This window comes from Leucopleurus acutus, assembly GCF_964270905.1.
Source record: "Leucopleurus acutus genome assembly, chromosome: 4".
Taxonomy (NCBI): domain Eukaryota; kingdom Metazoa; phylum Chordata; class Mammalia; order Artiodactyla; family Delphinidae; genus Leucopleurus; species Leucopleurus acutus.
Genome location: NC_139146.1, coordinates 149,976,562 through 150,001,732, shown reverse-complemented (window position 1 = coordinate 150,001,732; position 25,171 = coordinate 149,976,562). Strand labels below are relative to the sequence as shown.

The 25,171-nt window shown below is 43.0% G+C and overlaps 1 protein-coding gene across 7 annotated transcripts in view; it reads right to left on the bottom strand.

Moving 5' to 3' along the window:
- The window catches only part of ABCG2 (ATP binding cassette subfamily G member 2 (JR blood group)), a 124,190-nt gene that overhangs the window by 31,990 nt on the left and 67,029 nt on the right, over positions 1-25,171 (bottom strand). For 5 of the 7 annotated variants that reach the window (XM_082838689.1, XM_082838688.1, XM_082838685.1 and 2 more), the window contains exon 2: positions 6,100-6,321. In XM_082838689.1, coding sequence (XP_082694815.1) covers positions 6,100-6,302 — 203 coding nt within the window. In that variant the 5' untranslated portion in view covers positions 6,303-6,321. Of the gene's footprint in view, positions 1-6,099; positions 6,322-20,170; positions 20,488-22,994; positions 23,345-25,171 lie in introns of those variants that run through there. The other 2 variants (XM_082838690.1, XM_082838687.1) reach the window with 2 other exon arrangements.

Genomic DNA, 25,171 nt, shown 5'->3' with positions numbered 1-25,171 from the left:
CAACTGTGAAATGGCTGGTGCTAGGGTGACATGTACCTTTCGCGTTGCTCATTAGCTGAAACACTGAACAAAAATAAATGAATTAGGTAAACCAGGAACAAGGTGTAAAACAGAAAAATCTCTTATTCTTTCAGTGACTTTCCCCACAGATGTAAAAAAGACATGCTAATGGCTGGGTGAACTTTCAAGATGCATCTATCAATAGCTCTTGATGCATTTTCTTTATCAGTAGCTATCTAGTAACAGCTTCTAAAATCACGAGATACAAGCTTGTTATTCCCTAAAACTCTGCTGTCAGAAAACCTTTCCAGGTTTTAGAAATATCTCCTCAAATCGAGACCAAGCAATCCGAAATAACTAATCCCAAACTGAATGTAAACGTTCTAAGACAAAGAATTTTACAGGTCCCTCAGTTGGGTTTACTTTGGCACTAAGCCCTAGCATGACAGAAAACGACAGCAGTGTAGAATTACAGCTGCAACAGTTCCAGTTTGGAGCAGCGGCTAATTCTCCCTTCATTCATTAAACACAGTTATCTCATGTCTACTATGTACAACAAGATTACTCTTCTAGGACATGAGACTGAGCTGAGAATAAAACGAAGTCCTAGCCCTTGTGGAATTTACATTCAACACCAGGGATCAGCAAACTACAGCTGGTCACCTGTCTTCTGTTTTCATAAACAAAGTGTTACTGGAACAGAGCTATACTCCTTCATTTGCGTTATTATCTATGGCTGCTTTCATGCTACAACGACAGGGATGAGTAGTTGTAACACAGACGGATGGCCCATAAAGCTGAAGATGTCTACCATCAGGCCAGGCCCTTCACAGAAAAAGCAGTCGATGGTCTACAATTCCCTTGTCTCCCCACCCTACCCCCCGTCCTACTATCATCCCTCAAAACCGATTTCCCACCCTTATATACTGCTTTATAGCATTTACAAGCAGCAAAGTCCCCCTCGCTAGACTGTAAAACCCTGCCAACAAGAGTTATGTCATCTTGTGTTAAGCCTCCACCCAAAAGTATGTAGCACAGTGGTCTACAAGGGAAGACCCCTGAATACTGGACACACGAAGTGAAACCTAGCTAAAGGAGTCACATCACATGTGTTACTTTTTTAGTGGATAATGGTTAATCCTTTGGTCTCGGTTTATAAAGGAGCAGTCAATGCCATTCCCAATGCTTGGAGCATGGCCTCTCCCTACCCTACCCTACTGTCCCCTACACACACACACACACTCGTGCACACAACCTTCACCTTCTCTCTCCCCACACCCCTGAATCTCTGATTTAGGGTTAGGGATGTCCACTCTGTCTCTTAACCCTTCTATCACAGTAGAATGACACAGTGAGGTACTCTAGTTGTCTGAATCCCCCATTAGACTAGAAGGTTTCTCAGGACAGAGGACATATCTGTGTCACTAGCATCTTGCACAAAGTCAAGCACCCCACAGGCACTGGACAATTGTTGAATAAGTGAGTCTCAACATTTCCATAAATGACAATTACTTATAGGAAAACCAAAAGAAATGTTTTCAGTAAAAACAAATGTTAAGAAGTAGGAAAAGTGTATGGAAAATAGGTACAGTCTGACTAGAAAGAAAACTTAGTGACATTCCCTACTCGTTATTTTACGTTCAAATACGTCCATCATTTCTATTAGACTTCCGCTTCCCTTCTTAGTGCGAAGGTGATGAAAGTGGGTAGAGGTGCAGCAATGCCAGCACCCAAGAACACAGGCTGCAAAGGGAGGTAGGAGGAGGAGAGGAAACAGGTGGAAGGGCAGGAGACTGCGTATACTGAGGAATAAGAAGACTGACTGAGGAAACCAATGAGTACATTAAAGACAACGAGAACCAGGTTCTTTACTTTTTGAGAAGATGTTTTACAAACACGGAAATGTGGAAAGAACCTTGGAGTGTTAGATATAAATTGGAGGACGTATTAATGAGAAGTCATGGGTTTTCATCTACATACACAGACACAGAAAGTTTTAGATACGTGTATCAGCACACATGTGCGTATATTGAAACATACATATAGTCAGTCGCTACCTAGGTCTGTCCACCGAGAAAGCCTAGAAGCTATAAGATCCTAATAGCAACAAACATTCCCAACACCCAGATCTTGGTTTGTAAATACCATCCTCCACATAAAGGAACATCAGCTGATTCCAGGTCTGACGCAGGGTGAGTACACAGTGAGCCCAAAAATTCTTGCTGTGCCGACAAAATATTCAAAGAATGAGAGTATGTGTCAAAAGAATGAGTTAAAACACAAAACAAAATACAGAACCTACCTTGAAAGTCTCCCACTGACCAAGTCAGGAACAAGAGAAAGATCAAGATGAATAATGACAGGACTTCCCTGGTGGCGCAGTGGTTAAGAATCCTCCTGGCAATGCACGGGACACGGGTTCGAGCCCTGGTCCGGGAAGATCCCACATGCCGCGGAGCAACTAAGCCCGTGCGCCACAACTCCTGAGCCTGCGCTCTAGAGCCCGCGAGCCACAACTACTGAAGCCCGCGTGCCTAGAGCCCGTGCTCCACAACAAGGGAAGCCACCGCAATGAGAATCCCATGCACCGCAACGAAGAGTAGCCCCCGCTCGCCACAACTAGAGAAAGCCTGTGTGCGGTAATGAAGACCCAACGCAGCCAAAAATAAATAAATAAAATAAAATAAGTTTAAGAAAAAAAGATAAATAATGACAGTAATCCACTACTGTTGAAGGCTATTGAATAAAATACAAATCCATGGGTCTATACTGATATAAATAAATGAACACAGAGATGATGAATAAAGCTTTTCCTTTTATTAGCACGCAAACTAATACATATAGAAGAGATGGATGAAAACAGAAAATCACCTTCTGGTAAATAGTGAACAACTAACTACCAGATCAGATTGTTCCTGCGGATTCAGGCAGGGCTCATCAATGGCAGCTTGAGCTGGTCAGTTGAAGCTTAATGAGAAATGGGATTTTGGAATAATGTCATAGTATCTCTCCTCTCAATGTTTATCACTTACAAAGGGGAAAATGGTGACATTATGGCAAAGAAGCCTGGCAGACACCAACACGACCAGGTGACCGAGATTAGGGGGTGGGACAGAAATAAACCAGCTTGGATGAGACTGCAGAGACACCATGTGACGATCAGCCAGCTCTGTGCAGAGCATGGCCGACCAAGGGCTCACAGGACCCACCACCACACTCATCACGAAGCTACGCTTCCCCTGAGCTGCTCCCAGACAGTGACTGAGTGGCTATGTAAGAGAGGGTCCCTATTTCTAGACAATATGCACTGGAGGAGTCAGGAATACTGGAGCACCGTACGGACAGCTGGCTCTCACCTGGTTCAGAAAAACGTTGACGACAATGGGTATACAAAGCAACAGAGTGATGAACAAATGCAGTGAAATGTTGACAGGTGAATGGGTTAGGTTCCTGCGAGGCTCACATCTGAAATTATCTCACGATAAATTATTAATTAAAAAAATCCCCAAATAGTATAATGAGTTTCCCTGAAGAGGTCAAGATATCCACACATCTACTGGCATGGATCGTTTTTTCTATAAATCTTCAGCTTTGGTGAGAAAAAGTTCAACTGCTGGGTATGGAGACAAACGAAGCATAACAGGAAGTTTTTATAAGGGAGCAAAACCTCGCCTTTATGAATTCTCAGAGTCAGATTTTGTTCTAGCTTCTTCCCCCATAGAGGGAAATGAGATGCTACATTCATTCTACAAATGAGATTATAAAATGTCCAAAGGAAAAACAAAAATCAAGATTCTCATCAGCTTTTCTGGAATACAGTTACTATTTTTTAAAAATAATTAACAATTTATGAGCATTTGTTTGTTTGTTTGTTTTTGGCCACACTGCTCATCATGCAGGATCTTAATTCCCCGACCAGGGACCGAACCCCACACCCCTGCGGTGGAAGCACAGAGTCTTGACCACTGGACCACCAGGGAAACCCCACAGTTATTATTTTGAATGCTGATGGTGTTATCAAACATGAATCAGGGCTTCCCTGGTGGCGCAGTGGTTGAGAGTCCGCCTGCCGATGCAGGAGACGCGGGTTCGTGCCCCAGTCTGGGAAGATCCCACGTGCCGCGGAGTGGCTGGGCCCGTGAGCCATGGCCGCTGAGCCTGAACATCCGGAGCCTGTGCTCCGCGGCGGGAGGGGCCACAGCAGTGAGAGGCCCGCGTACCACAAAAAAACCAAAAAAAAAAAAAAAAAAAAAAGAAGACAGGGCTTCCCTGGTGGCGCAGTGGTTAAGAATCCGCCTGCCAATGCAGGGGACACGGGTTCGAGTCCTGGTCTGGGAAGATCCCACATGCTGCGGAGCAACTAAGCCCGTGAGCCATAACTATTGAGCCTGCACTCTAGAGCCCGTGCGTCACAACTACTGAGCCTGTTCTCTAGAGCCCGTGAGCCACAACTACTGAAGCCCGTGTGCCTAGAGCCCATGCTCCACAACAAGAGAAGCCACCGCGGTGAGCAGCCCGCACACCATAACAAAGAGTAGCCCCCGCGCAGCAATGAAGACCCAACACGGCCAAAAATTAATTAATTTAAAAAAAAAAGACACAAATTTTTTTGTCTTTTCCCCACCACACCCTTTTCCCCATCCCAGAAACTCTACTTAGTTGAAGCCCGCAGATGGGGGAAAAGACAAGAAACATTACTGCCTAAATAAGAAATGTGAGTAAGCAAGAAAAACGACCCCTGGTATCCTTTTAACTGTAAAATTTGAAAGGATTACAAGATTTGACTGAGTTTTTATGAACCTAGGAACGCATGTAAGGGTGAACTCATCTGTTGCTGAAACACACACCACTGAACCATAAAAACATTAAGAAGCCTTCAGCAGACGACACTGTTACTGTATCAAGTTACTAATTACTAGCTTTAAAACATAAGCAAGGTAAACGAACCCTCGAGCAGCACATATTTTAAATTTATTCAACCTGCACATACTCAAATCGCCTGTTACCTTCCACTTATCAGCACAAAATCTGAAGTGACCAGCATTTTTCTTGATTAGTATGCTCCACAAAAAACCTGTCAGCTTTTCAGAAAGGTCAGTTGACTCCAGTCTAGGCATGTGGCAAAAGATAAAAGCTTTTCATCTACCATTCCTCTCCTTATTCTCATACTCAGGGTTTCTTTACGCAAGAAAGCATCAAGGAAGCAGGCATGACAGTCTGTTACTGCATGGAGAAAATACTATCTAGTTCTGCACAGCACCTGGCTTCCAGCAACCCAGTCTCAGATCCCCATTGTTTCTTCCCCACCCACATCCAAAAATTTTCTCCCCTATTTGTCATCTCCCAGCCCTCTGGAAGCAGCTGGCTGCCAGTAACAGAAAAGACCACAGTCCCATATAATGCATCCAGATGATATGAGAAATGGCTGATTCCATATAGGTTTGTAGCCATACCTGGCCAAAGGGCTCTTATAAAACCACTCCTCCAGGCTTGGAAAGCTGAAAAAGTTGCTTCCTTTGTCTAGGAACAATTATTTCCCCAATTAAACAAAAAAATTAACAAAACACATAGGCCACGCTACCTAAGCAAACCTAGATTCACTCCCTACTCCACAGAGAGGTAGAATCCAGCTCAATTCTCTGGAAATCAGAAAAACATTAAAACCCTAAAGGCTATAATATATGAAAGAGAGATACCTGGGACCCAGCAGATTCTATCTGAATGCCCATTTCTCCCCTCACTCTACAGCCCACTCCACCACCACGTGATGAATTAGTTACTGGATGAGGAGAATAAAAATCATAGTTTTATGTTGACTTGGATTCTAAAATATAAATAAGTGTATTAATTTGGATCCTAAATTCTCTTATCACTTTGGACTTCAACAGCATAACTTAAGCTAAGCTATAGTTGTCTTACATTTACATACACCTAACATGTGATCCAACTGTTTCACTGCTAGTTTAGCCAAATGAAATGAAAGCATGTGTCCGTATATCTGTATAGACTTGTACACCTTTATCTGCAATAAGCAAAACCTGCCAGGTTCACTTCACTGCATGTCAATGAACCTATTTAAATAAAAGTTCATGCACATACTTGACATTCTTTAGTATTTCTTTCTCAACTGTTTTCCGACGAAGTAGAAAGCCACTCTTCACTGTTACTCGATAGCAGATGTTATGAAAACTTAACACAGCTCCTCCAGTAAACGTCTTCAGGTCATTGGAGGCTGTCTCCGGGATGCAATTGGTGTTTCTTTTGGACATTGGGACAGAAACTTGGTAACTCCTGGAAGACATCTGGAGTGTTTCTGCCTCTCTGTAGAGGGAAAAGCAACAGTAAGTTGACAGTAAATGAGACGGTAAACAGTAGTTAAGAGTACACTTAAAACAATTCGGTTTTGGTACAAACTTCCAGTTATAAAATAAGTTAAGTCCTGAGGATATAATCTGCAGCATGGTGACTCTAGCTAATAATACTGTACTGTATATCTGAAAGTTGCTAAGAGAGATCTTAAAAGTTCTCATCATAAGAAGAAAAAATTTGTGACTTTGGTGTGTGATGGACATTCAGTAAACTTACTGTGGTGATCATTTCACAGCATATACAAATTTTAAGTCATTATGTTGTATGCCTGAAACTAATATAATATTATGTATCAATTATATCTCAATTTAAATTTTAAATAGACACCAAAAAAATTTTAATGTGAAATTCCTCATTGGTCATTTTTATATTGATTACATGTTTAAGTAAAAATATTTTGCATATATTGGATTCGATGAAATATATTTTTAAAAATTTTAAACAAGTCCATTGTAAACCTCAATGCAATAAATAGCTCCATTTCCAATAAATAGGCCACATCACAGCAATAAGAACAACCTTGAAACCTATATTAGGGAGGCAGACACAACTCTGAATACATACACTCCAATTAGGTGTCAATTAAACATCTAATAAGTAAATAGGGAGAGTATGAACATTTCTCAAAACTCACGAAGCAGAAAAAAGATGAATGGGAGTTAGATCTGACTTGAAAAGTGTATTACGATACGACTCAAGATCATGTGGGACAGACCACATGATCACCATCACCCCGTTTTTGTTTGAGTCTATGACACAGTTATTACAAAAAGGGGGATGGCCAGGCAGTCAGGGATAAGAGAGATTTATTTGAATGTAAAGCTCCAGACTTGGGCAAGATGGGAATAAAGATGCAGACCTACTAGAGAATGGACTTAAGGATATGGGGAGTGGGGAAGGGTAAGCTGGGACAAAGCGAGAGAGTGGCATGGACATATATACGCTACCAAATGTAAAATAGATAGCTAGTGGGAAGCAGCCGCATAGCACAGGGAGGTCAGCTCGGTGCTTTGTGACCACCTAGAGGGGTGGGATAGGGAGGGTGGGAGGAAGACGCAAGAGAGAGGGGATATAGGGATACAGGTATATGTATAGCTGATTCACTCTGTTATAAAGCAGAAGCTAATACACCACTGTAAAGCAATTATACTCCAATAAAGATGTTAAAAAATAAATAAATAAATAAAGCAAGCTCCAGACTTCAGGCGGCCTCAGGGCCGGGCTCCGGGTCCGGTGGGTCAGCACCAGCTGATGCCCAGTGGGCGCCGCTGCCTGGACCTGTTGGGCGAGCGCCGTTAACAGTGGGCCCTGTCAGGCCAGAACGCTTCACCTCTTGGTATTTCCCGCAATCGCCACGTGAAGCACCTGTTGATGCAAAGCTGTCTACACAGTGGGTCTGGCCCTGGTAATCTGCCTCCTTCGTGAGTTCCCACCTGTGTTAGGCGCTGCGTTGGGCAGCTGGTTAAAACAGTGAAGAGCGGGGTTCCCAGTCCCCGGAGCTGGCCTTCTGCAGAGGCAAGACTTTCCAATGCCAGCTGCAGTCCACGAGCGTGGAGAACGTGTGGGCTTTAGGGATGCTTGCAGCGAGTTCAAGTTGCAGCTTTCCCACTGGTCGCTAGTGACCACAGACACGTTCGTTTAACCTCTGAAAGTGTTACCTTATCCGTGAAAAGGAGATTGACAGTTGTTTGTGCTCTAGGATTGTGTGATTTACATGAGAGGACCTATGTAAAGTACATGGTACACTTCTGGCATGCCGTGGATGTGCTGTGTTGGGGGTTTCTGTCTGCCTTCCTGGGCATCAAAACAAGTGCAGTCGAACCGGTACAAGAAGATGGTCCTTCCTTCCCATTAGATTAGTGATTTTTATCTTTATCAAGGTGTTGAAATGCTTTTGGAAGGTATAAAATTTGCTGCCAGTTTCAGTCTATGACTTGGTTTAGCCTGTTTACTGAATCTTCCTAAAATATAGATGTGCTCCGAAATCAACTCACCGTCCCTACTTTATACTCTGTGGAGCACTTGATGCTGTGCCCTGGACCTCACTCAGTGCCGGGCAGGGTCCTGAGAACTTACTAACCTCGTTCCTGTGTCCGTGCTGTGAGACACAGCACATATCGTCAATCCTTCAGGCCTGATGAAGAAATTAGGCCAAGGAGGGGAGAGAACTCGACCAGGGTCACACAGGTGATGGCGGTTACAGCTGACATCTGTTAAATGCTTTCTGTGTGCCAGGCACTGTTAAAATGTTTTTTTTAAACGTGATCATTTAATCCTTGCTACTCTGTGAGTTAGGTTTCATGGTAGTGACTGAGCTGCACTTTGAACCCGTATCATTCTATTTTTGTTTTTTCTAAAATATTAAATATTGAAAAAAATTACATTCTAAAATATTTTTAGTGTCATATATGTGGAATGTCGCGGGGAATGTGAAAGTGATACCTGTGATGACAGGTGTCATGATGATATGAAACATCAACGAAAACCAAGATTTTGGTTATGAAGCAAGTATTTGTATTCAATACCCCCAGGTCATGATTTTAGTTATCAGTGGGAACTGTTCTTTAGGTTTCAGGGCCTGTTTGGAGTTCCTAAGCTCAGCGCCCCAGAAGGATTCCGTGCCGCCCAGGAGAAGGCCTTGAGGAAAACAGAGCAGCTGGTGGGCCACGTGTGCTCCGCGCCGCCGGGGCCCCAGACCGTGCTCATCTTTGATGAGCTCTCGCACTCCTTGTGCAGGGTGGCCGACTTGGTAAGACGCCGGGCATGGGCCGCAGACCACCTCTCACTTTTGCAAGTTAAGTTCAGTTTATTAGGTTCAGTACTGGACTGTAAAGTTGGGAATGTCTGAACTGTTTGAGAGCTCTTGGGTGTAATCTGTTATAGTGAAGTGTGCTGTTGAATGGGAAGAATGTACAGGAAAGGTCAGATTTAGTACTCGTACTTTAATCCGTATATTTAATAAAAGAGATTTGTAATATGTAATGAAAGAATGATTACGCACATGGCTAAGATTCTCCATGTGACAAAGGTTCTTCATTTATGAAAATATCTACCAAAATTCTAATAGAACGTTTACCTGTACATTTACAATAAAATTAATTGCATAAAAAAAAAAGGTCCAGACTTTATATGCTCCTTCAATCAACTAGGAAGATAAACTCCAAACTTCTTTGGAATGACAAAATCATTTCCTTAATGAGCAAACACACTTAAATTCTAGGAAGGTTTCAAATTATGTACAAAAATAATGGAGAAAATCAAACCAGTAGTTAAGCCGTTAAAGAATTTAAAACAAAAAGTGAGGATTAAATGTATAAATGAAGTTGAAAATATTTCATTAAACCAATTTAAAAAGGCCCCTTTAAAGGATTTAGAGTAAGACCTTAAAGTGAACTTAACAGCTTGTGAAACAGGTTTGAAATGTGAAACTTCCATAAAACTAGTTTTAATTTTTAAAAATCAAAACAATCCATGAAGAACCTTCTCTCTGGCGATGGTAGAGTAGCTGGTTCAAACCAATCACTCTCCTAAGAACAGCTGTAGAAGCAGACACAATATAAGATGCAGCTCTTTGAAGAGCGCTCTTTAATGAGAGCAAGCAAAGCAGCCAGGACTGGAGCTGCCAAGTTCCTGGAAAGGAGGGAGGCTGAAGGCACAGCCAGCACTCTGTGCCCTTTTCCCCTCGAGGCGAAGTGCACGTACGTGGGGCGAAACTCAGGAAAACCAGGCAGACGGAAGCTGCTAGAGGCCAGAAAGCTGCACAAATATTTAAGTAGCCTCTCAGTGTTAGGGAGACCAGGTTTGGAGCTGTGAGCCTACCAGTTGAAAACCTGAAGTTTTTGAGATCCCACTAGGCCTATGACCTGGAAATATGGGCAACCCAGAAATAGACCAGCTTCAACTCAACCAAAGTGATCCACTCATACTTTGCTATAAGAAACTTAAATCACTCTGAAACTTATTATCATCCAGATTTTCAATCAAAAATTACCAAGCATGCCAGCAAATAAGACCTAATATTCCAAAAGAAGAAAATAGAAATAGACCCATAGATATTGCAGATTGGAGTCATCAGACATCTGCGTTAAAATAACTGAGGGATACATCTAAGAAAATAAATGAAAAGATAGACTACCACCAAAGAACCAGAATCTGTATTTTTTTAAAAAAATCAATAGATGAGTTTATTAGCAGTTTAGACACAGATTAGGAAAGAATTAGTGAACTGGTAGGCTAGTATGTAGAAACCATACAGATTGAAGAGTGTATGAAAATTCCACGTATCACCGTGGAAAAGAAAACAAAAACAAAAGAACCTCCAGACTGAAAAAGTAGGCTTTTTTACTACGTAAAAGAGGTATCAAGCCACAGACTGAAAAAGCTCTAGGAACACCAAAGCAGGATACATACAAGAAAACCATGCCTGAGAATATCATAGTAGAACTGCCCCCACACCAAAATAATCTGTAATGGTTCCTGTACCCCCAAACTGCTCTATTGTTGTCACACTTAAAACACTATTCAATCTTGGAAACTGCAAAAGTAGGAAACCACTTAGAGACTGGTCCCAGGAAATTAGAAGAGCTTGGTTTTAATCTGTGAACACAATGAATGGTAATCATCAGCTAAAATCCTATTCTCTTAAAGCAGTGAAAGAAGGCTCAAGGTCCAAGTAATCTAGAGACCTTACATCTTGACTCTATGGACTTCTTCAGCCAGCCCCCATGCCTTCAAAAGCCAAACTATGCCAGTCTGATACGAGTAATTGCTTCTCCGGCCTCCATCCCCATTTGATGTTCAGCCACCGAAGACACCTTCTAACCCTCTCCCGAGGCTCATTAAGAGAATCAAATAACGTACCACTTGAATGTAAATAGGTCACTGGCTCACGATAGACATTCATACAAAATTTTTGTGAGATTTTCTGCTAATAAAAGGCACCAACTGGAACTAAAGTACCCAAGAAAGATTATCCATGCCCGTCCATCTATCCATCCATCCAAGACAGAGGGCTAAAGCTTATAAATACAATCACAGGGCTTCCCTGGTGGCGCAGTGGTTGAGAATCTGCCTGCTAATGCAGGGGACATGGGTTCGAGCCCTGGTCTGGGAGGATCCCATATGCCGCGGAGCAACTAGGCCCGTGAGCCACAACTACTGAGCCTGCGCGTCTGGAGCCTGTGCTCCGCAACAAGAGAGGCCGCCATAGTGAGAGGCCCGCGCACCACGATGAAGAGTGGCCCCCGCTTGCCACAACTAGAGAGAGCCCTCGCACGGAAACGAAGACGCAACACAGCAAAAACAAATTAATTAATTAAAAAAAAAAAAACACAATCACAATTTTAGAAGTGTGTGCATACCGAGTTTGCCTTCACTGTGCTGGGCTTAAGTGTGTGATTCACACTGCTAGGAGGTGCTGGATTCCTCACTAGGATTCTAATCATCTTCCTCAGGAAGACAACAGGGTCTTAGTTTTTCATGTGTCACAACTCAAGAGATTAGCAGGCATAACTAAGGTACACCATCCAGCTGAAGCACATTATACCAAAAAACAAACTTATTTCTAACACCAATATGGAACAATATATTACTCTATGATGAAACAAAAAAGTTACAGTAATGATTACAAAATTTAAAAAATACAATGTCTCAGGGCTTCCCTGGTGGCGCAGTGGTTAAGAATCCACCTGCCAACGCAGGGGACACAGTTCGAGCCCCGCTCCGGGAAGATCCCACATGCTGCGGAGCAACTAAGCCCGTGCGCCACAGCTACTGAGCCTGTGCTCTAGAGCCCGCGAGCCACAACTACTGAGCCCGCGTGCCACAACTACTGAAGCCCGTGCACCGCAACGAAGAGCAGCCCCCGCTCGCCGCAACTAGAGAAAGCCTGCGCGCAGCGACGAAGACGCAAGGCAGCCAAAAATTAATTAATTAAATCTATAAAACAGACAAACAAAAAAGACCCCACCACTCTGGCTGCTGTGTGCCAAGTGTGGAAGCAAGGCCCAGTCAGGAGGCTCCTGCAGAAAACCAGCTGAGACACGCTTGGACAAAGGAATGGGCCTGGGTAATGACAGAGGGGACCTCAAAAGTTCCAGAGCTCTGTTCCCACGCAGTAAGGTTTAGATGCCTGTGAGACATCCGAGAGAGAGAGACAGATCTTTGGTTAAAAACTGAGAAGCATAAACAAGACTCTCGTGGATGACAGACCACAAAGCCTTCTTGGGGGTCTTCAGCAGTCAATAATGTATTGCTCTATGATTTTTAAAACATGCTACAGACCCACATTTGATTAACTGTGAACTGCTTTTCAAGAGGCATCAAAGGATTTACACTGTCATACACAACTGTAAGGTTTAGGATTTTGGCAGGTGCAGTGTCAAAATCCATAAGAAGATCCGTTGTCCTTGGCTTACCAGCCCCTTGGCCTTCTCTCCTGGAAGGACGGTGCCTCCCTACTATCTCAGCCATACACGCTGCCCACCTTGGCATTGTGAATCAAGACGGTGTCTTCTCACCCACTTAACTCTCCCATCTTTTATCCATCTATCTTTCCAGCCCACTCCCTCTACTTATCAGAGGACAGCTCCCCTAGGACTCCCACAGTTCCTACCTAAGTTAACCTTCTACTTACGCTCTGCTTTTCATTCCCTGTTGCTTACTCAAGGACACCTACCCAGTTATCTTCCACCACCCCTCACTTTTTCTCCCCTGCATCAATTTTTCCTTCTCTCCTGATTATAAAATTCTGTAATTCTTCTCCCTTCTCCCCCTCCCCTTCTATGAAGACGGTATATAAGCCCCAAATTCTAACAGCCCCTTGGTGTCACTTTCTTTTTCTTTAAAAAAAAAAACAAACAAACGCCCACAGCTCCTGTCCATCCGTTACCCTCTCCCTCCTAAGTCCCTCTTAAAACCACTCCAATCAGGCTTCCATCCCACCTCACCCTCACACCAAAACCACTGCTGACAATATTAGGTGACTGCCAAAGTGACATATCCAATGACTTTTCTGATTAAAATGTAATTCACCGACCATAAAATTCACCCTTTGAAAGTATGGCTAATTACGTGATTTTGAATGTATTAATGATCAATTCTTAGTCAAACCAAGCAACACTGAAAGCTGAATATTCTCTCCTGGAAACATTTTCTTCACTTTGATTTCAGGGCAAGATCAGGAAGCTCGGTTTAGGACATATGCTTTTGAGACATTCAAGCAGAGATACAGCGGACGGTTGGATGCTGACAGGAGAGGACCTAGAGATACACACCAAGTGGTATGAAGACCCTGAAACTGAATCAGAAGGGGAGTGGCTGTTGAAACACCACTGTGGCATAAAAGTTATTTTGAGCTGAAGGCATTTGAGTTCCTGAAATCCCTTATCTGCCTAGAAGCAGAACACGCCCTCACGCAAATTGTCATAAGTCCTCTCTCCAGAAGCAACCAGGGAAAATCGACTCTTACCACCTGAGACAAAGAGAAATCTGTACCACACCTAAACAGACCTGTCAAAAAATTATCTATTTCCCATCGATTCTCCTAAAGGCCCAGTTACCTTTCCTGAAAGTCATTTGTGTTCCCATAAGTGCCCTTCTCCCCCTCTCCTTCTATGAAGATGGCATTTAAGCTCAAATTCTAACCACTCCTTTGAGTTACATTTTTCTGTGAACTCCCTTTCCACATGATTGAATCTAACCTGCCTTTCTCTCTCGTTAATCTGTCTTTTGTTGGTTTAATTTGCAGGTCCCCAACAACAGAACCTAAAAGAGTAGAGGAAAAGTTTTTCCTCCCCTCCTCTGCACCTAAGAGAGGAACGCCAAGGACTCCAAGGACTGAGTCCTAAGGATATGTTTACAATAGTGGCGATTAGGAAGCACCAGCCAAGAGGTACATAATTTGACAAAGTTAAAAATTACCAACTCCCTGGAATGCCCTGGCAGTCCTTGGTTAGGACTCTGTGCTTCCACTGCAGGGGGCTCGGGTGTGATCCCTGGTTGGGGAACTAAGATCCCGCATGCCGTGCAGTGCAGCCAAAAAAAAAAAAAATTACCCTCTCCATTTATTCTCACAAATTACACAACAAATCACTGATTTTATAGATGGTAATCTGGTTCTTGATGTGTAAAAATGCTATAAATAAGGCCCAAGGAAGTGATTCTCTTGTGTTCAAGATAATTGGAGGTCAGATGGAAAAGCACCTATGCTTCTTTCCACATTCTATAGTAATACGCACAGGGAAAATAAAATAGTGCTGTCCCCTGGACACACGTGGCTACTGCTACTCAGCACTTGAAATGTAGCTGGTGAATGTTTTATGTTATTTAATTTATTCACTTAAATTTAAATAGCCACAAGTGGCTAACAGTTACCATACCGGACAACACAGGTCTAGACTGTTTACTTCTTAAAAATGTATTTCCTCATTCTTGGGTTACTTGATAAATCACCAATTTTATAACCCCATAAAAGATACATACACTTGAACACTGAGGTCACCCCGCCCACTCTCATATCCATCCTGCATCAAAAAAAAGAAGACAAGAAAAAGATGCCTATACTTGCTATATGCTGTTATCAAATAAATTCATTCCTGAGTTTTAAAATAGCACAAAACTGTACTGTTTTAATTTCAAAAGCAGGATAGTGCGCTATATTTCAGGTTGAGAATAACAAGTCTATAAAATGATTAAGTATACAAGGGCTGAAAAAAGGCAATGCTTCTTATTTTAGAGCTGTCTTCTGAACAGCTGCTAAATTGAATTACATCACTTGCCTCAAGCGAAAACAAATGAGGTGAATCCCTAAGGAATTAAATCTGATCCCCAGACAGAATTCACATTTTACCAAAACATTTTTGACCATGTTTCTGCAGAAAGGGGGACCCCTTCCGGGGCCCGAGAGTGGGCTCTGCTCTAACACTCGGCAATGAATTGTCCAAAGAGACACACATGCTGACAAGACTTTATTAGGGGTGCCAGGTGGAGAGCGGCAGGGTAAGGGACCCCAGGAGAACTGCTCTGCCACGTGGCTCACGGTCTCAGGCTTCATGGGAACGGGGGTAGTTTCTGGGTTGTCTCTGGCCCATCACTCTGACTCAGGGTCCTCCCTGGGGGCGTGCGCGTCTCTCAGCCAAGATGGATTCCAGCGAGGAGGCTTCTGGGAGGTTGGCAGGACGTATCATCTCCTCCCTCCTCCTTTTGGCCCCTCCCGGATTCTCCCAGTTAGCTTTAGGAGGCAACACCTCATTCTTTATCAGGACCTCCTGCTGTGAGACAACTCTGGCAAGCAGTTATCCTGCTTGTGCTTGGCCAAGGCTGGTGGTTTCGATCCACAGTTCCCTAACAATAACAGAAATTTCATAACATTCTCATGGTGAATTTCATACTGCTTTATTCAGAATTTCAAACACCAAAGGTAGGCTAATGAAAGAAAAATAATTAATTTAAATAAAATATAACCCTGCCAGCCACCCTCCAGGGCTTTCCTCTAAGAGTCACAAAGATCTCTCTAACAGTGTATGACCAGTACGTGGATCACAGCTCACCAAACAAACTAGCACTAAAATGTTCTTCTAGCCCCCCTCATAGTGTAGGAACCTTCCTCTCGCGCCCTTCTGGCCTTCAGCCATCTCCCAAATTACAAGTAAAAGAATGATATTTCAAAGTATCTCCTTTAGACTTTACTGGAAACCTGCCACTTCAGAGAGCCACATTTGCATTTGCAAGCTAAAAATTTGCCCACACAGGTTGTTGTAACAGCAGGGACCTAACATCCATTATCTTTGTATCCTCTGCAGCTCTTCATACCCTGTTCTCGATTATTCCCACTGAATGAAAGACTAAATCGCAAGATGCCACATCCCTGTATTAAGCAAAGTGGTTTCATAAAGATATTCTAACAACAGGAAGTCACTAAGCATCCTGTTTAGAGAAGTTAGCTTCTGGTAGCATTAGTAAACTACATGTACAAATTAGAAAGAACAAAAATACACACCACAGAAGATTCTGCCTGGAATCTATGAAGGGTAAGGACAAATCTTAACCAACACCACCTAAGAACTCAATATATTAACACAGCTGGAGTTCACAGAAAAAATAATTATCCCGTTTCAAGGCAGGACATTCTTCCGGCCAGCAATGTCCTTCCCCATTCCTTTGCCTACAGCCTCAAATTCACTTGAGAGATTAAGACCAGTTCCATCCTTCATGAAGCAGCACATGGCCTCCTAGAGGAGACTAACCAGTTGTACGGCAAGAAGAGAAAAGAGAAGAAAGTTGTCCTGGTAAAGGAAAGTAACACCATTAAATTGAAAGAGATTGTGCTGGGAAATGCATGCTGTCCGTTATACTAGAGTGCAGCTCTGGGGACGGGGCAGTTAAGAAAAAGAGGCTGCAAAAGTAAGCAAAGACCATCAAAGGGTGACATACGCCCTGCAGGGAGTGAAGACTTGACTCTGGAAGCTCCGCAGGTCCCTTCAGCCCTCCTCTCACTCGTCCTACACATCCCCATCCTTCCAGCACAGAGGAGACACTCCGTAAGGCCAGTGAGGGATCTACAGGGAACTAGTGACTTATGGAAAAAAGGTACAGGTAACAAAAAATGGGGGAACATTCCTTCCAATATAATGCCAACTATACTCATGGTTCAGCCTAATCTTTGTTTTTTGTCATGTTTATTAAAAACACGTCAACAGTAAACAGTGTTGTAAACAGTAAAACTTATCCTCCTTAAGTACAGTTTTTGGACTTTGAAGATGTATACAGTCATGGGACTTCCCTGGTGGTCCAGCGGCTAAGACTCCACGCTCCCAATGTAGGGGGCCCCAGGTTTCATCCCTGGTCAGGGAACTAGATCCCACATGATGCAACTAAGAGTTCGCATGCCGCAACTAGAGATTTCCACGTGCCGCAACAAAGATGCTGTGTGCTGCAACTAAGACCTGGCACAGCCAAATAATTATTTATAAATATATATATATATATATATATATATGTATACAGTCATGTTACCACCAAAATTAAGACACAGACCATTTCCATCATCCCAAACGAATTCCCTCTCCCTCCCCCCAAGTCCCTGACAACCACAGATCTGTTTTCTGTCCCTTTTTCAATTTAATCTTAATCCTTCCTTTAAATAGATACAAGTGCACATAAAGTAAATACAGCTGACCCTTTGAAACCCAGCAGCACCCTGTGGGGTCCTCCTGGGAACAAAAGCCTTTCTGTGCCCCTGGTTTCTTATTTGTAGGAAAAGGCTTCAGTCTCCTAGACCTTCCCTGAGTTCCAAAAGGCAGATTCAAACAGTTACTAATTAGAAGAGTGAAGGAACCAGAAACAATGGAAAGGCAGTAAAGAAATAATAGTGCAGGGACTTCCCTGGTGGCGCAGTGGTTGAGAATCCGCCTGCCAGTGCAGGGGACACGGGTTTGGGCCCTGGTCTGGGAAGATCCCACATGCGGTAGTGCAACTAAGCCCATGCATCACAACTACTGAGCCTGCGCTCTAGAGCCCGTGTGCCTAGAGCCCGTGCTCTGCAACAAGAGAAGCCACCGCAGTGAGAAGCCTGCGCACCTCAATGAAGAGTAGCCCCTGCTCCCCGCAACTAGAGAAAGCCCACGTGCAGCAACGAAGACCCAACACAGCCAAAAATAAATAAATGAATAAATAAATTTATTAAAAAAAAGAAACAATAGTGCAACCCTGGGGGCAGGGTCCTGGTTCCTCCTCAAGGGATATATATTACAATATCTTTGAGCTCTTCTACAGGAACTGAGATCCCCCACCTGGCTGGACAACGGTAACTTCAGGCTGAGCACTAGATTCCTGGAGCACCGCCCTGTTACCTCACCACCAACCAATCAGAAGAAAGTCACACACCCTGCAGCCCTCACCCCAAATTTTGCCTATAAAAACACTTCTCCGAAAACCATCAGGGAGTTCCGGTCTTTTGAACACAAAATGCCCATTCTCCTTGCTTGGCCCTTGCAATAAACCTTCCTCTGCTCCAAACTCCGATGTTTCAGTTTGTTTGACCTCACTGTACGTTGGGCACCTGAACTTGCATTTGGCAACACCTTAAACAACACAGGTTTGAACTGTGCAGGTCACTTATATGTGGATTTCTTTTCCATAACTATATTAGAAATTTTTTTTTTTAAGATTTGCAACAATTTGAAAAGACTTGCAAACTATGTAGCCTAGAAATATTGAAAAAAATGAAGGAAGTTAGGTATGTCATGAATGCATAAAATATATGTAGAGATAAGTGTAACATGCAAAATATGTGTTAAGTTTTGGAGGAGTCAAAAGTTATACATGGATTTCTCACTGTATGGGGGTGCGTCCCTAACCCGTGCTATTCATTTTTCCTTTTGCATTCTGACAAAATTTGCAAGGATTCTGCCCAAATTTGTCTTAATCTGCGACAGAAAACTGAAACTTCTAGAAAATATTTAGTCAAATTGCGAGTAAAAATGAAGAGTTAGACTAAGTGCAACTTACATATATGTTACATCCCAAAGTTTCTTAATCTTTGGATCAGCAGTTTCCCGGATGAAATTGTGATGTTCCCTCCAAAGGCTGTTTGTAAAATGCTACCTAACACCCATCATCAAACGTATGGGACTCGAGTTTCTCCAGCCCTTAAACGTACTAGCCAGTAACCTTGGAGGCATTGTTTAGCCTCTCTAAGCCTGTTTCTCACCTGTTGGATTAAAATTCATTCACTAACACTCATTAGACTTCTACTACGTGACAGGCACTGGGGATACAGGAGTGAACAAAACAAAAACATACAAACATCCCTGCCATCAATGAGGTTATGTATGAAAAATGTCAGGGTCAACAGTGCAAAAGAGAAAAAATTAAAGCAGAAGAGAACAAGTGGTCAGGGGAGGCCTTTCCAATGAGGCCTTTGAGCAGAAACCTGAGGGTGGCTCTCTGGAGGCGTGACACCAAGTCCAAGTGTCAGTCTAAGGAACTGCAAGGCCAGCGGGGCTGAGGCAGAGGGAGGGAGAGCGTAGGACAGGAAATCAGAGGTTCAGGTCAACTCTCGCAGCACCCGCGCCTCAGGCCACTGCAAGAACTTTGGACTTGGCTCTGTGGGACTCGAGGGACATTGTTCCAGCTAATGATTAAGAACTCTCCAGACAATAGGGGCTTCTTAGACAATGGGTGAATTTCCAGGATGTCCGGCCCCCTTCCGAGAAGGAGGGAGATAAACAAAATGTAAAAAAGGTATCTGTCAAAGACCAATCAGGAAGCTGGGGACAAGTTCCCTCTCTGGTCCAAGCCTAAGCCGGCACCAATCAGCAGGAAAACACAACCAAATCTATAATTTACATACGGGGAAATGGGAACCTATAAAACTGACATATTCGCGCCCAAAAGGGGTTCCTTCTTCAACCTCCTGCGTGAGGACCAAGGAACCCCGGTGCACCGGCCTTCAATAAACCTCTTGCGTTTTGCATCGGCTTCCGACTCTTGTTGTTTCCTGGGCGAGTCGAAACTCCTAGGAGACCGCGTAGGTCTAACAGCTCCAAATGAGACTGGAAGTCACCAAAAAGTTCTGGGTGGCGCAATGACAGAATCGAACTCTGTTTAAAAAGATCCCTCTGACTTGGGAATGGGGGACGGGGGAACAGAGCAGGGAGACCACCTAGAGGCTACTGCAGCCATCCAAGAGCCCAGATGGGAACACAGTCCTGCACCCCTCCTCCCAGCCTATGACAGCTGGGCATGTTTTGCCCTAGAGACACTACCAGACACGAGACAAGCACTCAGAAACTGTACGTACCTGGTTTCTAAGGAAGAGTGTATTCAGATATATACCTTAGGATGCCAGGAGTATCCCCGGTCTGCAGCCCTTTGCCCACAAGAAGGTGGGGCTGGGAGGAAGGACTCCAGCAGGCAAAAGGCACCTACTGCCACAGCAAGGTCACGGCCAGTGGAGGTTTTATAGTGAGTCTCTGCTGTCCAGCCCATTCCAAAAGAACCCCACCTCCCCCGACTCTGCCCAGGCAGGGAAAAGCAGGGGCAAGTACAATGGTCCAGCCTCAGGCCCACGGAAACCCACTTATGTTTACGTTTTACGTTTATACTCATTTTACATTTACGTTTACACTCACACTCACTTACGCTTAAAAGGGAACTGACAGACGTGGACAGGGAATGCTGCCTGCCGTCCCAGGAAACAAGAAGTGCTGCCCGTCATTGCAGCAAACCAGGCTCTGGCCACCCGCCCTGCAGCCACCATCCCCATACCTCCCGACGCCCCTCCACCAAACCCCCATGGTGCACACCGAGGGGAAGTTAGAGAAAAAGAGGAAGCACTGTGTGTTCTGGGCACTGGCCCTAGATCGTTCATATGCATATCTAAGGAATTATTACAATGAGCCCAGATGCTGGTATCTTCCCATACATCGAAAAGCACTAAAATCATTAACCTGTGATGTCTGTCTCTTGTGACTATCAGTTGTCTTTGATGTCTGACTACATGGTTTGTTTTTTGTTCTTGTTTTTGTTGTTGTTGTTCAGCAAAAACTCCTAAATATCCTGGCTCGTCCCTTATCTCTTTGGAGCAGTTCCTCAGAGCTCTCCAAGAGGCTGTGTCCTGAGCTTCAGTCTTCAGTAAGGTCCTCAAATAAAGCTTAACTTGCAACTTCTAGGTTGTGCGTTTTTCTTTAGCTGACCGTTTTAGTGAACAACAAAGGGACCCAGAGCAGACTTCTCTCCTTCGCCTGAACTCTAGGAGGCTCTGGAGCCTGGGTACCAGCAAAGGCCTCTTGTGCCTGGCCGCCTCCAGACGAATGTAGGTAAGTCTCTTCTGGGTCTTGGATTTCCTACTACTGGCTGATGATCCTAAGCTTTATTTGGTGGTGGATAAACTCCTCGTTGGAAGAGTAGACTTTCCTTGAACTTACTTTCAAGAAGAGGTACCTGGGTTACCCCAGATGAATGACACTGGGAAGATTCTGCTCAGTTTAAAGACGTGAGCGGGTTACCACGGTTGAGAGACACTGGGAAGATTTTATTATGTATTTGTTGCTGAAATCTCGGCTTCTGTACGCCAGCGTCGAATAGAAATACGGAGACAGAATTTAGGAGAAAAGAGAAAAACGTGGTTTTATTTCTTTGCTAAGTCAAGAGGGGACACAGTGGGCTAGTGTCTCCAAAAACTGTGCCCCTCCTCCCCTCCACCACCACTGGGGAATCGGAGAAGATTTTATATGCGGGACTCGCAGTCTGTGGTATATGATAAGGATCAAAGTAGTGAAGGTCTTGCATTCTTTTTCTCCTTGCATTATTTCAAAACAGTCATCTTGGCGTCAGGCGGCCCGGTAATTGGGTCCGTCTGTCTCTGGTTTATTGGCCTGGGAGACCTTCTTTCTGAAATGCAAAAGCTACAGGGGGTGGTTTGCGCCAGGGAGCAGAGGGAATTTACATAAAGTTAGGCAGTGACAGGCGCAGGATGTAACTCACACAGAGTCAGGGGTGACAGGGGCAGGATGTAATCGACATAGGGTCAGAGAGTGAGACGTTAGCTTTGTGAAGTACCAATCTAGCTACAGACACTACAGATTAGTAACAGTTAAAATAAAACAAGGAGTGATTAACCCTTTCAGGCCAGGTTATGTTTCTTCTCTAGCCTGTTCACTGTCCCCTTTACTTTCCTTGTTCTCAGGAGAGGAAAAACTTCTTTTCTATTTTTGCTGCAACATACACATACAGAATTTATTCCTACAAATACCTCCTTAGTTGGGAATTAAAGGAAATCTCACCCTAAAAATGGCCAAATTGGGATTATTCTAACATTCCAAAATGAATGTTAAAAGAACCCCAATTAATTCTTTTAACATTCCAAAATTAATTAACTAAAAACATTCTAGCTGTGTGTGCAGCTACAAAAAGCCAGCTTGGTAAAACACCTTTTCAGAATTCCGACCTTAAAGGAACAAAAGCCCTTCTAGGAGGAGCTTGCATTTCTCTCCCTGGGTCTTTGAGATGTAATGTTCTACCTGATCTTATGCCTTTTTTCCTCCCCCCGCCCCCCCCCTGCCCACCGTGTTTTGAGAGCTCTGACAATGGCCAGACAATGGATCTTTTAAATTGGAGAGACTTCTAAATTAGTAAATTTTTAGAGGGCTCTCACTATAAACAACTGTTTTATTGGTACCGATGAAAAGACCAAATCAGAAAGTAAATACAAAAAAATACAACGGCTAACCTTAACAGCTCCCTTAGTTTAAAACAAATAAACGGCAACAACAAGAAAACAGTTTGGGAAGCTGCATCTGTGGTCAGTTTCCCCTCAATGGGTCTTACAGATGCTAATAAAAGCATTAGATTAATTGTTAATCAGGTTGATTAACAAGGGAATAAGAAACTGAGGGGAAAGTCTAGAGATGTCTTCCCAACAAGGTGGAAATTTTAAAGGGACTTACCCTAAAAGGATAAAAATCTTTAGATGGTTAAGAAATGGGATACATAAAACAGACATTAATGGGATTAAAATAAATGTTTTGATACAACACTAAGGTTGGATGGCCAAAGGGACCTCCATTGGTCCCCGATACGAAAGAGCCCCAAACAAGTCTACTCTACCCCAGTTTACAACATACATGTATTTAAAAGGCTGCTGGGGACTTCCTTGGTGTTCCAGTGGTTAAGACTTGGCCTTCTAATGCAGGCGTTGCGGGTTCCATCCCAGGTTCAATCCCTGGTCAAGGAGCTAGGATCCCACATACCTCAAGGCCAAAAAACCAAAACACAAAACAGAAGCAATATTGTAACAAACTCAATAAAGACTTAAAAATAAAATGGTCCACATCAAAAAAAAAAAAAAAGTCTGCTAGAAAATTACACTGAGATACCTGACCAGCAATTGTTTGGGGCAACAGGCCAATTAATCAAGTTGGCTCAACCCCTCAACTGGGGACCCCAAAGCCTTTTACACAAACATAGATAAAAGGGTCGGGGGATACAAAGAAAGGTTTCTAGGGTCAACAACAAATTGGTACTTGCCAACTACCTCTACAAGGATTAAGTCATGTACTGCTGGAGCTGCTGATTTTCAACACCCCCTGAAAGGAGTTCAGGGCGGAGAGCAGAAATAAAACCCTCTGTGCTCTGGGAACAGCTGGCAGCACAGGTCTTCAGAGAGTTACATATTTTCAGAAGCCGATTTTATGAGCACAATTCTTGTATCTCCTCATATCTAGAAAAGCACCAAAATCCTTCGTGGTGACATCTGCTCCTAGTGGCGAGTAACCTTCACGAGACCAGCAGAAACCTTCTGCAAAAAGTATGTGCTTGACTGCATGTACTCCCTCTTCACCAAAATCACGTATATACTGACCTCCCCCCCACCCCCGCCTCTTTGGAGCAGTTTCTCAGAGCTCTATGACATGCCGTCTACGGGGCTGCAGTCCTCATTTTGCCCCAAATAAAACTTAACTCGCAACACTCATGTTGTGCATTTTTTTTAAGTAGACACTGGGACTCCTAGTAAGACCAAGCCTAGTTGATGGGGTCTTAATGGAGGCTAAAATTAAAGATATAAGAGTTGATAGAATTGAGATGAACCTTTATAAAAGTTGGTATATATGAATGGGCTTTATATAAGATGGTTACATCTCTTCTACCAATTATATTATGGGATAAACATTAGGTCTCACTGGGGAATGCTTCCCTTGCCTGGTATAAGATAGGGCGCATAAATCTGCCCCTCAGGAAATATTGCTTAAAAGTACTAAGGAAAATCAATAAGGTTATCTGAGCCCACACAATATGAAATAGAACTGGGAGCTAATATTCAGGGACTAATAAAAACAATAATGGAGACTTTTTTTTTTTTTTGCCCCTAGGGTAAATTGCTCTGGGTTTAACTTGTACACTTAGAATCTGAGGGCCTTTGTTGAATGCCCTGTGCAAAGCTTGGAAGCCATGATAGATTGAACCCTAAAGTTCTAGAACATAGAACTCTTGATTTTCAGTGTAGTTGGAAATCTTACTGATATAAAAAAGCAAATGAAAGAAAATGTAGTTGGGCAAATCAATCTTTCAATACCATTTAGGTGGCAGACCAGTTCTCTAGGGAATTAAACGCAACTGTCTTTGTCTTGCAAATCTCTACAAATCAGAAATGTAAGTACAGCCCACAAGGACCTGAGACTGAGCCTAATTAGCTCAATCAGGTAGAAACTGAGCCCCCTTCCCTCCACCAAAAAAAAAAAAAAAAAAAGGGAAAACGAGGGAGGCCTTGTTAAACTCAAACTTCTGGAAAGGCTCCCTCACCAAATCTAATTCACAGCCTCCTTCAGGATTTATCAAGGACAGATACAAATCTTAAAAATCTTTTCGACAATAGTGAAAAGCTTTAGTCATCTGAGCAAATAAATTTAACTTATTCCAAATATTACTTATAGACTAGTAAGTTTATAATGTAATAACTGATTCATGACTAAGTTTTGAAATGAAGCTGTAAGATCTCTATTTATATCTGTTTATATGTCCATGTGTACATTATACATATGATATGTCCATACCTCCAGATAATATTATCAAAATTAACTTTATAAAAGACCTGTATTTAACTGACTTAAAAGTAAACACTTAGAAATTGAGTATCTTTAAATATAATAAAAAACTAACCCAAATTTCAAGTTCATGTGATCTGGGAAATATTAAGTTAATATCCAGTTTTAAAGTTTAAATTTGTTGGTTTAATTAATACAGACATGTCTTACTTTTATTACACCTAGGTTTACTAAAAGTTAAATAGGTCATATTATCTCTG